Here is a 12,672-nt window from a genome sequence, read left to right as displayed (position 1 = left end):
AACCTCACCTGCTTCAGTTTACCCAGCTGTAAACTGTTAACGTGCCTTTGTAGCTCCCAGAGTGATTCTGGGGTTGGACTGGAAAATGGGTGTGAAAGTACTTGTCAACCTTGTTACTCAGTGCAGATGTGAGGGCATGTGGCTGGGGTCACGTGGCAGTCCAGCCACAGTCCCAGTTCCCTCCAAAGTTTGTTTGTACATTCTCTTCTGGACAAAGCCTCCTTGCCAGAATTAATTCTCCCTGTTGTGGCTCCTGTGATCCCGTCTCTCTTTACGCATGGGTCTCCCCTACTCTGAGGTTAGGGACCAGATGATATTTGCGACACTCAACATGTAACAGAGTCCCAGGCGCAATAAATGAAGGTAGAAGAAAATGGCAAATCCTGCTTGCCCTGCTCCGCCCATCCCCATTCCTTACCGCACAATCCTCTGAGGTAGTGCTCTCTATAGGGCCATCCCACAGATGGGAGTCCGGGCCTCAGAGTAACATGGTCACTGCCCAAGGTCGTTCGGCTAACACATAGCTGAGCTGAGATTTGCACCTCGTCTGACTGCATGGCCCATGCTCCGTTTTACTCCCTCACTGACTCTCATTATAAACTCTTTGGAGCTGCTAGGCCACACTATTTCAACAGAGTGTCTGGTCAGCTTTGGGAATGGTGTGGCTCCTATTGAGGCAGTATCATGTAGACCGTGGACTCTAGTTTCAAATCACAGCTCTGGGTGAGTGCCTGTAATCCCAACACTTTGGGAGGCAGAAGTGGGCGGATCACGAGGTCAGGAGTTTGAGACCAGCCTAGCCAACATAGTGAAACCTCGTCTTTACTAAAAATACAAAAATTAGCTGGGCATGGTGGTGGGCGCCTGTAATCCTAGCTACTTGGGAGGCTGAGGCAGGAGAATCACTTGAACCCGGGAGGCGGAGGTTGCGGTGAGCCAAGATCACACCATTGCACTCCAGCCTGGGTGACAGAGCAAGACTCCATCTAAAAAAAAAAAAAAAAAATCACAGCTCTGGCACTGACTTAGTGTGGGATGATTGCTATCCCTATTGGACACATGGGAGTGATAATGCTCATATTATGGGATGGTTGAACAAAAAAATCTGAGAGAATGCAACGAAAGCATGCTATAAATTGTAGAGGAATATGCATTGGAAAGTACTGATTCCAACAGTAATAATGATTAAAGTGACAGTGTGATTGGCATTGCGGCAAAGCTGCTTTGTGACTGTGACCCTTGGCCTGGTGGACACGTTGATCATTCATAGCTCAGTACTGAGGGAATGTGCCCCTTCCTTGGGGACAACGAATGCCCTGTGGAGGCCCACGTTGAGCAGGGACACAACTCTAAGTTTCTGCTGGTGCTTGGCTCGTGGGGCCTGGAGGTTTGGTGAGGTCCTGGTTCTCCTGAAGTGAGAAGCATTTTGAGCCTCTAAGTAGAAGACCTTACTTCAGCTTCAAGGTTCAAGGACGCTCTAGTTCAGGGTGGGGAGGGTGGACTTTGCATCTGGTGCTTGCCTGCCACCCAGAGAATCCACAGAGACCCCCAGACTCTTCTCTGGACCCTCCCTTCTGTGCTCCCCACCCACTCCTGCAGAGGGCATGGGGTGCCCAGGAGCACAGGCTTCTGGGGATTTGGCAGGCCGTGGGCTGCACATACCCACTTGTCTGTCTCCCTTGCAACCTATGCTGGCTCCAGCTTCCATCTGATCACTCACCCACACACCAGAGAGCCAACGGGGTGTGGTAGGAAGAGCCCAGCATCTGGAGTCAGAGGACCTGGGCAAGAATCCTGCCACTTCTGCCAGTTAACAGAGACCTTGGGGAAACCACTTAACCTTTCAAATCCAGTTTCCTCATTTTAGAATAGGAACTGAGCCTTCAGGCTCTTAGCCACAGGGTCAATATAATCCTTCCAAGGCACTGTCACAGAGAACACTGTCAGAGATAGAGGTCCCTTCCCTGCTGCTGGGGCACAGCCAAAATGCCCAGGAAGGAAGACGCAAACAACTTTCGCTCTGACATCTGTATTTCTCTCTTGCCCTGTCCTGGCCCCTGAGGTAGACTTTGCAGCCCAACACTCAGGCCGAGGAGGGAATATGTCACATTGTAAGGGCCTCCTGCAGCCATTAAAGGTCCTCTAAAGAGGAGACGGGGTCCAGGCTCAGTGGCTCACTCCTGTAAGCCCAGCACTTTGGGAGGCCAAGGCAGGAGGATCTCCTGAGACCAGGAGTTGGAGACCAGCCTGGCCAATATAGTGAGACCCTGTCTCTATTAAAATAAATAAATAGGAGGTGGGAAGCTGCCCTGGATGAATCAGTGAAGAGTTAGAGATTCTTCTGGAAAGCACTCCCTGAAACTCTGTAGCTCTCATTTTTTTTTTTTTTTTTTTTTTTTGAGACAGAGTCTCACTCTGTTGCTTAGGCTGGAGTGCAGTGGCGCAATTCGGCTCACCACAACTTCCACCTCCCAGGTTCAAGCGATTCTCCTGCCTCAGCTTCCTGAGTAGCTGGGATTACAGGTGCCTGCCACCACGCCTGGTTAATTTTTGTATTTTTAGTAGAGATGGGGTTTCACCAGGTTGGCCAGCCTGGTCTCGAACTCCTGACCTCACGATCTGCCAGCCTCAGCCTCCCAGAGTGTTGGGACTACAGGCATGAGCCATCGTGCTGGGCCTCTTATTTATTTATTTATTTATTATTTTTAAGATGGAGTCTCAGTCTGTCACCCAGGCTGGAATGCAGTGGCACAGTCTCAGCTCACTGCAACCTCTGCCTCCTGGCACTAAAGCAATCTGCCCACCTCAACCTCCCGAGTAGCTGGGACCAAAGGTGCACACCACCATGCCCAGCTAATTTTTTGTATTTTTAGTAGAGATGGGATTTTGCCATGTTGCCCAGGCTGGTCTCAAATTCCTGAGCTCAACTGATCTGCCTGCCTCTGCCTCCCTAAGTGCTGGGATTACAGGCGTGAGCCACCATGCCCGGCCCTGTGTAGCTCTTTTTTAAAAAATCTTTTTAGCATCGCTAATTCGTACTGATTATTTGAATAAAGAGTATTCTTTTTCTTCTTCTTCTTTTTTTGTGACGGAGTCTTGCTCTGTCTCCCAGGCTGCAGTGCAGTGGCGTGATCTCGGCTCACTGCAAGCTCTGCCTTCCAGGTTCACATCATTTTCCTGCCTCAGCCTCCTGAGTAGCTGGGATTACAGGCTCCTGCCACCACACCCGGCTAATTTTTTTTTTTTTTTGCATTTTTAGTAGAGATGGGGTTTCACCATGTTAGCCAGGATGGTCTCGATCTCCTGACCTTGTGATCATCTGCTTCGGCCTCCCAAAGTGCTGGGATTACAGGCATGACCCACTGCACCGGCCAAGAGTATTCTTTTTAAATAAAAGTTATGACTTTAGTCTAGAGGAGGGGGTCATTACAGAAGGGCTCTATGGCCCTGAACTCACACCCATAAACACCCTCAAAGATGGACTTTGAATTGTTATTTCCAAATGAGGTTAGTGGCCAACCACAGGACTAGTGCAGCAGGACTGGGAAGATGAGGTTCTCCATAAAATGCTTGCGTCCTATTCCTTCCATATGTAGAGTGGACCATGCTTTCTTGCAATAATATAATATTTTGTATATATTAAAACCATTACTCTGTTAAAGAAAATATTTTGCTTAAAGCATCACAATTTTTACAACCCCATTTTGGCATTTCTTATTTTTTTTTAATGGGCTAGATGCTTTCGAGGGGAAAAAAAAATACAGTGGCCCAGGCCTGTCTATACCCTGAGAGGCCTTGGAGATTAATTAGGCTTTTCGTTGTCTGCACCTATGGAAAGCCTTGCCAGCAAGCTCAGCTGCTCACAACCCGAACCATGCCTATTTATGGGGGGACAAATTCCAGGTTTGTAGGTGCATCACTAAGGCAAGAGGTAGCAGCCACCATCCGAAATCTAGACCCAATGAAGTCTCCTGTCCTGTCCACTCTGCCTTCTCAGCCCACTGCTTGCCTCCCCGCCCTCAGCCCATTGTGACCTCATGTTAGTTATTCCAGAATGAGCTTCTTCCTGGGTTCTTTTCCCTCTGAACTCTGCCCTGTAGTGGGGTGAGGGGCTCAAATGAGGATGGACTATGCCAGGCTGGCAGCAGACATGGGCCCTGGATGGAGGGTTCTCTGGTCTCAGATGGCTAGGAATGGATACCAGCCCCATCAAGGGGGTCCTTCTGCCATGGCCAGCCTGACCCAGCATCCTTTGCCCCTGGGGACCACCAGATCAGGAGAAAGAGAAACCAAAGACTGGAAGATACAAAGGCCTAAGTTGTAGAATGGGTTCCAAGCAGAAGGCAGAAGGACTCAGAATCGGAGAAGCGGCCCTTTCACTGAGCTTGGGGACAGCTGTCCGGAGGAGACAGGACCCAGGCCTCAGGCAATGCATGCCAGGCTAGACATGAGGGATGCTGCAGCCTCTCCCCACCCCACTCTCCCCACCCCACCCCCAACTGCCTTCCTCACAATGGGGTTCATTGTTGAGGTGGTAGGGGGCACCTAGGGAGGGTGCAGCAGGGGGCCTGCCCGCCAGACATCCTTGGGGAGCCTGCCCTTTCAAGCATGAACCATACCACCAGAGATCGCCCAGCGTGCTCTTAGCTCTGCCTGCCTGGTGTAGGGTCCTGGAGACCTTCTTGGAGCTCATCCAGCAGCCATCATGCAAGGTGGTGCTGGGGACTGCCCTCTTGCTAGGAGGTGGAGGTCTCATGCTGTGGGTTCAGAAAAAGAGGAGAAGAAAGGTAACCTCTGAGTGTCCACCAGACAAGGACAAGTCACCAGAATCCCATAAAGCAAAGAATGAAAGCTGGATTAAATCTCACTTTAGCCGCCTTTCCGAAGAGAAGCTGGCCCACAACAACAACGCCAGCACCAGTGGCAATGCTACCCAGACTGAGAGTGGGAGTGGAGAGGCCAGCACCACAATTCACATGGAGACCTTCACCACGAGGCACGGAGAAGTGGGCTCCGCTCTGCACCGGGATTCCTTCACCAGCAGGCAGAAGACATCTGGGCCGTCAGTGATCCAAGAGATCCACCAGGAGTCTGGAAAAGCCCCATCCACTGATGAGGCCATGTGGGCCGCTGTGGCTGCCTGCACCAAGGAGATTGACACCCAGGGGCGGCACCTGGCTCACTCCATGTTGCAGCGGGCCACAGCTTACCAGCACTCAGGTCACCTGGAGTCCAAGGACATCAACCAGGAGGAGCTGAGGGGCCTTGAGGAAGTAGAGATGAAGCTGCAAAAGAATTTCCTCACCCAGCGGGAAAACACCATAGCTGGTGCCAACCACACACACACTTTCTATGGCCACAGTCACCACGGCCACCCGAGCCACCAGAGCCACAGCCTGCCCAACCGCAGACACTAGATCTATGACTGCTTGGAAGCCATCTAACCACGGATGGAGATGCCCCTGCCCCCAGCAAGGCTGGCTCACACACATGTCTGTTTTCTCTCCTATGGGGCCATCTATGCAGCCCAGGGTGGGATGCTGTGCCCAAATCCCTACTTTCTTAGGCTCCCCACAGGGATCTTGGGCCCTTTCAACTCCATGAGTGTGGTCTGCCGCAGAAGATGGCCCCTGTTGGAGGGAGAGCTGGGAGGACACAGCGCAGGTGAGACAGACCCTGAGGCCCCTGAAGACCCACCAAGGGAAGACAGATGGGAGCAGGCAAGAGCCCCACACTGATGTCCTTGCCTGGAACGGAGCCAATAAAGCTTTGCGTGCCTTCACTCTGACTCCAGGGGTTCTGTGGGCAGCCTGAGGTCTGGCAGGGATGGAGGGAGGTGGCTCCCTCTCCAGCAGTCCTCTGCGTGTGGGCCCCGGCCTGGGACCTTTTCACTGGGCCTGATTTAAGGCTGTATGAAACAGCTACCCTGGTCTCAGGTTCTGGAAAAGGGGCACCTCCAGACGCCTCAACACCACCAACCTGATGTTGCCAGGGAACGGGGGAGCAGCCAGGTATTGGGCTTGGAAGAGAAACAGGCTTTCAGAGGAGGCTAACTAAGCCAGATGGGAATGAGGGCCCCTGTCCTCTTGGTGCTATCGTTGTTCTCAAGTCATGTGGCATCCTACAAGGCAGTTCTCTCCCCAGCCCCACCTGCCTTCTGGGGCCCTTTGGGATCCATGTTAGTACCTCCCCACCACCTAGGTCTACAGCTACTGAGTGGGCACAACACTGTCTTCTTGTTTGTTTTGTTTTTAATTTAATTTAAAGTTCCAGGATACATGGGCAGGACGTTCAGGTTTGTTACACAGGTAAACGTGTGCCATGGTGGTTTGCTGCACCTATCAACATGTCACCTAAGGTATTAAGCCCTGCATGCATTAGCTATTTATCCTGATCATCTTGGTTTTCTTTTCTTTTTTCTTTTCCCTTTTTTTCTTGTTATATATATATATTTATTTTGAGACAGAGTTTCACTCCTGCCGCCTAGGCTAGAGTACAGTGGCGTGATCATGGCTCACTGCAACCTTTGCCTCCCGGGTTCAAACGATCCTCCCACCTCAGCTTCCCAACTAGCTGGGACTGCAGGTGTGTGGAATCACAGCTGGCTAATTTTTTTTTTCTTTTTTCTTTTCTTTTCTTTTCTTTCCTTTCCTTTTTTTTTTTTTTTGGTGTGTGTGTGTGTGTGTGTGTGTGTGTGTGTGTGAGAGAGAGAGAGAGAGAGAGAGACAGAGTCTCGCTTCGTTGCCCAGGCTGGAGTGCAGTGGCACAATCTCGGCTCACTGCAACCTCTGCCTCCTGGGTTCATGCGGTTCTCATGCCTCAGCCTCCAGAGTAGCTGGGGCCAAAGGCACACACCACTATGCCTGGCTAATTTTTTTTTTTTTTTGTATTTTTAGTAGAGATGGGATTTCATCATGTTGCCCAGGCTGGAGTACAGTGGTGATATCAGTTCACTGCAGCCTCAGACTCAAACTGGCAAAATTCAAATAAAGTCCTTAGTTAATGACATTGTACCAATGTTAATTCTTTGGTTCTGGTCATCATATTATAGGTAGGTAAGACATTATCATTGGTGGAGGGTGGGTGAAGGATGTATAGAAAATCCCTGTACTTTTTTTTTTTTTTTTTTGAGACAGAGTCTCGCTCTGTCACCCAGGCTGGAGTGCAGTGGCGCGATCTCAGCTCACTGAGGAATTGTAATTTCTTTCAGAGGGAGGTTATGAATTACATCGTGCAAAAAAGTTTGGCCACGGACCAGGGCAGGAAAAAAAAAAAAGAACTTGTTTTTCTTTCACACAACAAATTCCTATGCTAGGTGCCACATCAGAGGCCAGAATGCACCCAGGCAAAGTAAGGTGAGCACTGGGCAAGGAAAACAGAATGCTGGGGAGCAGACTTGAGCTTGTTGGCCCTCATGGAATTTGGGAGGTGTTCCAGGCAGAAAGGAACAGCAAAAGCAAGTGTGCAGAGGGAGGGAAGTGCAGTGTGTCTGGGGAACCATGGCAGTCAGCTTGTGTTTTTTGTTTTTTTTTTTCGAGATGGAGTCTCGCTCTGTCACCCAGGCTGGAGTGCAGTGGGGCCATCTTGGCTCACTGCAAGCTCCGTCTCCCGGGTTCATGATTCTCCTGCCTCAGCCTCCTGAGTAGCTGGGACTACAGGTGCCCGCCACCACACCCGGCTAATTTTTTTGTATTTTTAGTAGAGTCGGGGTTTCACCATGTTAGCCAGGATGGTCTCGATCTCCTGACTTCGTGGTCCGCCCGCCTCAGCCTCCCAAAGTGCTGTGGTTACAGGTGTGAGCCACCGCTCCCAGCCTGTTTTGTTTTTGTTTTTGTTTTTGTTTTCTGAGACCAAGTTTCACTCTTGTCACCCAGGCTTGAGTGCAGTGGCACAATCTCGGTTCACTGCAACCTCCGCCTCCCGGGTTCAAGTGATTCTCCTACCTCAGTGCACCACCACGCCCAGCTAATTTTTGTATTTTTAGTAGAGATAGGGTTTCACCACATTGGCCAGGCTGGTCTCGAACTCCTGACCTCAAGTGATCAGCCTGCCTCGGCCTCCCAAAGTGCTTGAATTACAGGCATGAGCCACCATGCCTGGACTTTTTTTTTTTTTTTTGAGACAGAGTCTTACTCTGTCACCCAGGCTACCATGCAGTGGCGCGATCTGGGCTCACTGCAACCTCCACCTCCCAGGCTTAAGCAATTCTCCTGCTTCTGACTCCCAAGTAGCTGGGATTACAGGTGCGTGCCTCCACGCTCAGCTAATTTTTAATTTATTTTTATTTATTTTTTAAATTATTTTTTGAGACAGAGTCTCGCACTGTCGCCCAGGCTAGAGTGCAGTAGTGCAATCTCGGCTCACTGCAACCTCTGCCTCCTGGGTTCAAACGATTCTCCTGCCTCAGCCTTCCAAGTAGCTGGGATTACAGACGCCTGACACCATGCCCAGCTAATTTTTGTATTTTTAGTAGAGACGGAGTTTCACCATGTTGGCCAGGCTGATCTCGAACTCCTGACCTTGTGATTCGCCCGCCTTGGCCTCCCAAAGTGCTGAGATCGCAAGCGTGAGCCACCGTGCCTGGCCTAATTTTTAAGTTTTTTAGTAGAGACGGGGTTTCACCATGTTGGCCAGGCTGGTCTCGAACTCCTGGCCTCAAACAGTCTGCCTGTCTTGGCATCTCAAAGTGCTGGGATTACAAGTGTAAGCCACTGTGCCCGGCCCAATTTCTGATTTTATAGGAGAGGTGAGATTGAGAAATTGTGTCTAATCCCATAGGTGGGGGAGGGGGTGGGGGATTGAAGAGTTCTGGGGACCTTTGTAGATGGGTGCTGTCCATGGGGAAATATTATACAAGAAACAGGTAACGGAAATGCAGAGCAGGGAGGCCCAGTGGAGAGATCCCAGGAAGACTTCTCAGACGAGGTGGCAATGATGATGGACCAAGAAGGCGTAATAATGTCTGGGGACACTCCTTATGTGATTCTTTTTAGTCACAGTAAGCCACCATGTTGCTTATGTGTCCCCAGGCCCAAATGCCCACTCCCCTCCCTGCCGTCCAGCTCCCAGAGCAGCAAGTGTAAACGTGGGGGCAGGGGAGAGTATCTTCCTTTGTCTTACAGCTGGAGGGGGCCTTGTACACCCACTCCTAATATCACAGTGGGTGTACAATGAGAGGTCATTGAGAGCAGCCTCCCCTTCAACACCCGCCACCCTCCTGATTTAAGGTTTGAGCACTTTCTCCTTATTCCCTAAGAATGACAGCTAACACTTATTGAGCACCAGGTTCTATTTGAAGTACTTTACAAATAGTATCTCATTTAAACTTCAAAACAACTCTAAGAGGCTGGGCGTGATGGCTCATGTCTGTAATCCCCAGCACTTTGGGAGGCCAAGGCAGGCAGATCACCGGAGGCCCGGAGTTCGAGACCAGCCTGGCCAACATGGTGAAACCCTGTCTCTACTAAAAATACAAAAATTAGCCAGCATTGTGGCAAGTGCCTGTAATCCCAGCTACTCGGGAGGCTGAGGCAGGAGAATTGTTTGAGCCTGGGAGACGGAGGCTGCAGTGAGCCGAGGTCGCACCACTACACTCCAGCCTGGGCAACAGAGTGAGACTCTGTCTCAAAACAAAGCGAAACTCTGAGAAAGGCACTAATATCATCACCATTTTTCAACTGAGTTAGCCTGGGCTTCTCTGACTTCAGGGCCTGTGCATCTGACCCCTCTCCTGTGAGCCCTCTGCGTTTCTGCTTTTTCCACAGTCCCTGGTTCATCGGAGATCCTGGCCTTTTCCTCTCCTCTGGCCCCCTCTCTACACTACAGGGACACATCAGGCTCACACCTGGACATCTAACCAGGGTGAAGGAGAGGCTCTTTGGGGTACCCACTCACAGATTTCTGGGACATTTTCTTATCTAAGCCTTTAAAACAGTCCTATAAGGTAGGATTGAAATCATTTCCCTGTCATCCGATAGAAAAGGAAACAGAGACTCAAGGATGTGATGTGACTTGTTAAATAGCCAGAGGTGACTCCTGAGTCCAGTGCAGCCCTGTCTGCGCCACACTCCCTCTTCTCCAGCCAGGCACTTCTTCCTTCTTGGGAGTCAGGCATGAGCCAGTTGCCCCTTTCAATGAGATAGAAGACAGGGCTATGTCATAGAAGCTTTGAGCACAAGGTCTGCTTCTGACTCCCAGAGTGCAAGCCCCAGCTGTCCTGCTGTTTAGACCAGCTCCACCAGTGGGGCCCAGAGTGTTCCTGGAACCGACCAGCAGGATGAGAGGTGAAGGAAGGGGATGATAGTGGCTGAATCAGTGGCCGCAGCAAGAACATGCCTCATCCCAGGACGGCAGGCAGAGGTGGGGAGGAAGACGACTTTGGTATTGGAACAGAGAGAGTGGCAAGAGCTTGATCTCTGACTCTTTAGTCAGAGGGTGCTGGTCTAATTGTAGCTAGATTGGAGTCCTCCTCCAGTGCTGGCACCTTTTACAGAGAGCACTGCAGCTCCATGTAGCAAGACACAAGGAGGCCCTACCTTGGGCTACTAGCCTGGACACAGATAAATCAATCCCCCCAGAAGCAATCCCACAGAAGTGAGAAGCTGTGTGCCTCCAGATGTTTCCTGCAATGTTACCAATGCAAAATAACTACCAAAAAAAAAACAGGCAAGGCGGCTAAATATCCAGTGAGAGATATCCTGATATCCTGGCAACTCACTCTGGAATCTGATGGTGTAGTGAACAGCATGGAAAAAGGTTGGTGGAACGAAGTGGAGTCTACATCACACAGTGTCCCCTGAAGGATGACTCACAGGAACAATTTCTCTTGGTCCCAGTGCCAGGAAACTCTGTGTTTCTCTGGGGCAGTTGCTTTGCTTTTATCTTTTGGGTTCTACATATCTGTTAACTGATCGTGTTTCCCTTGTAGCTCTGGCTGTCGGGAAACTCCACATCAAATTTCTGGCTCATTTCTCAGAACTATATGGCAAGAACTTTGTATACCAATACTGCTTGTGGCCTTATTTTCATTTCCTTCTCCCAAATAGCCTCCAATTTTTTTTTTTTTTTTTGGAGACAGGGTCTTGCTCTGTCACCCAGGCTGGAGTGCAATGGCGCAATCATAGTTCACTGCAGCTTCAAATGCACCTGGTTTATTTATTTATTTATTTTTTGTAAAGTCAGGGTCTCACTTTGTTACCCAGGCTGGTCTCGAACTCCTGGCCTCAAGTGATCCTCCCACCTTGGCCTCCTGAAGTGCTGGGATTACAGGCCCAAATATCCTTCTATTAATTAAGAATCCTGTTGTATTGTACTCTATTTGTAAACTACTTCTATTTTTTTTTTCTTTAATGGAATGGGATGGAGAGGAGAAAGAAGAAGAAAGAGAAAGTTAAGCGGGCTGGGCACCGTGGCTCACCTGTAACTGGTACCGGTTACTGGTTAGACATATCCCAAGTAAATGATTGATAAAAACAGGAAAACACAAAATAAAGCAAGGAGATTCACTTTTCACCCAGAAAGTTGGCAAAAATTAGTTCTGACAATACCAAGATTTGGCATGCACGACATTCTATGCTGCTACAGTGATTGATTAGCAATGTGGCACACAGTCAGGCATTGGGGCTCACATCTGTAATCCTAGCACTTTGGGAGGCCAAGGTGGGTGGATCACCTGGGCCCAGGAACTCGAGCCAGCCTGGGCAAAATGGTGAAGCTCCATCTCTACAAAAAAAACTACACAAATTAGTTGGACGTGGTAGCTCATGTCTGTAATCCTAGCTACTTGAGAGGCTAAGACAGGAGGATCACTTGAACCTGGGGGGTCAAGGCTGCAGTGAGCCTTGACTGTGCCACTGTACTCCAGCCTGGGTGACAGAGTGAGACCCTGCCTCAAAGAAAAAGTAAATACATAAAAAATGTGTCACAGATGAAGGTGAACATAGATATGACTCAGCAATTACACACCAAAGTATCTGAACTCTAGAGGAACTCTTTTTTTTTTTTTTGAGATGGAGTCTTGCTCTATTGCCCAGGCTGGAGTGCAGTGGCACAATCTCGGCTCACTGCAAGCTCCGCCTCCCAGGTTCATGCCATTCTCCTGCCTCAGCCGCCCAAGTAGCTGTGACTACAGGCGCCCACCAGCACGCCCGGCTAATTTTTTGTATTTTTTTAGTAGAGACGGGCTTTCACTATGTTAGCCAGCATGGTCTCGATCTCCTGACCTCGTGATCCGCCCGCCTCAGCCTCCCAAAGTGCTGGGATTACAAGCGTGAGCCACCACGCCCAGCCTACAGGAGCTCTTAGACATATGCACAGAAGACTTTACAGAAAATGTTTGTTTCAGCATTGTTTGTAATAGCAAAAAGAAGAAAACATTCTTTTTTTCTTTTTTCTTTTTTCTTTTTTGGTAGAGACAGGTATGCCCTTTTTTGGTAGAGACAGGGAGCCATGCTGCCCTGGCTGGTTTTGAACTCCTGGGCTCAAGTGATCCACCCACCTTGGCCTCTTAAAGTGCTGAAATTACAGGTGTGAGCCACCAGGCCCAGCCAAAAAGAAGGAAACATTCTAAGTGCTCTCAACAAGAGAAAGAAAAATAAATTCTGTTCTAACCATACAACAGAATACCATACAGCAGGTAAAATGAATGAATCAGGGCTATGTGTGCTGCTGTGG

At 49.7% G+C, this 12,672-nt stretch overlaps 2 protein-coding genes across 5 annotated transcripts in view; both read left to right on the top strand.

Moving 5' to 3' along the window:
* Positions 1 to 12,672, top strand: part of HOGA1 (4-hydroxy-2-oxoglutarate aldolase 1) — a 32,255-nt gene that overhangs the window by 822 nt on the left and 18,761 nt on the right. The window lies entirely within an intron of this gene.
* On the top strand, positions 4,099 to 5,782 carry CUNH10orf62 (chromosome unknown C10orf62 homolog). The gene has a single exon (XM_033186861.1). It carries the CDS (start codon positions 4,755 to 4,757, stop codon positions 5,415 to 5,417), a length of 663 nt encoding a protein of 220 aa, XP_033042752.1. The 5' UTR covers positions 4,099 to 4,754; the 3' UTR covers positions 5,418 to 5,782.

The sequence above is a fragment of the Trachypithecus francoisi genome, unplaced genomic scaffold (assembly GCF_009764315.1).
Source record: "Trachypithecus francoisi isolate TF-2019V2 unplaced genomic scaffold, Tfra_2.0 Contig01579, whole genome shotgun sequence".
NCBI lineage: Eukaryota > Metazoa > Chordata > Mammalia > Primates > Cercopithecidae > Trachypithecus > Trachypithecus francoisi.
The sequence above is the reverse complement of the archived record's forward strand: the minus strand, read 5'-3'. Positions and strand labels throughout refer to the sequence as shown.

Bases quoted from the DNA above. Each gene is read 5' to 3' on its own strand.
- CUNH10orf62 (XM_033186861.1), top strand. From the start codon at position 4,755: ATGCTGTGGGTTCAGAAAAAGAGGAGAAGAAAGGTAACCTCTGAGTGT.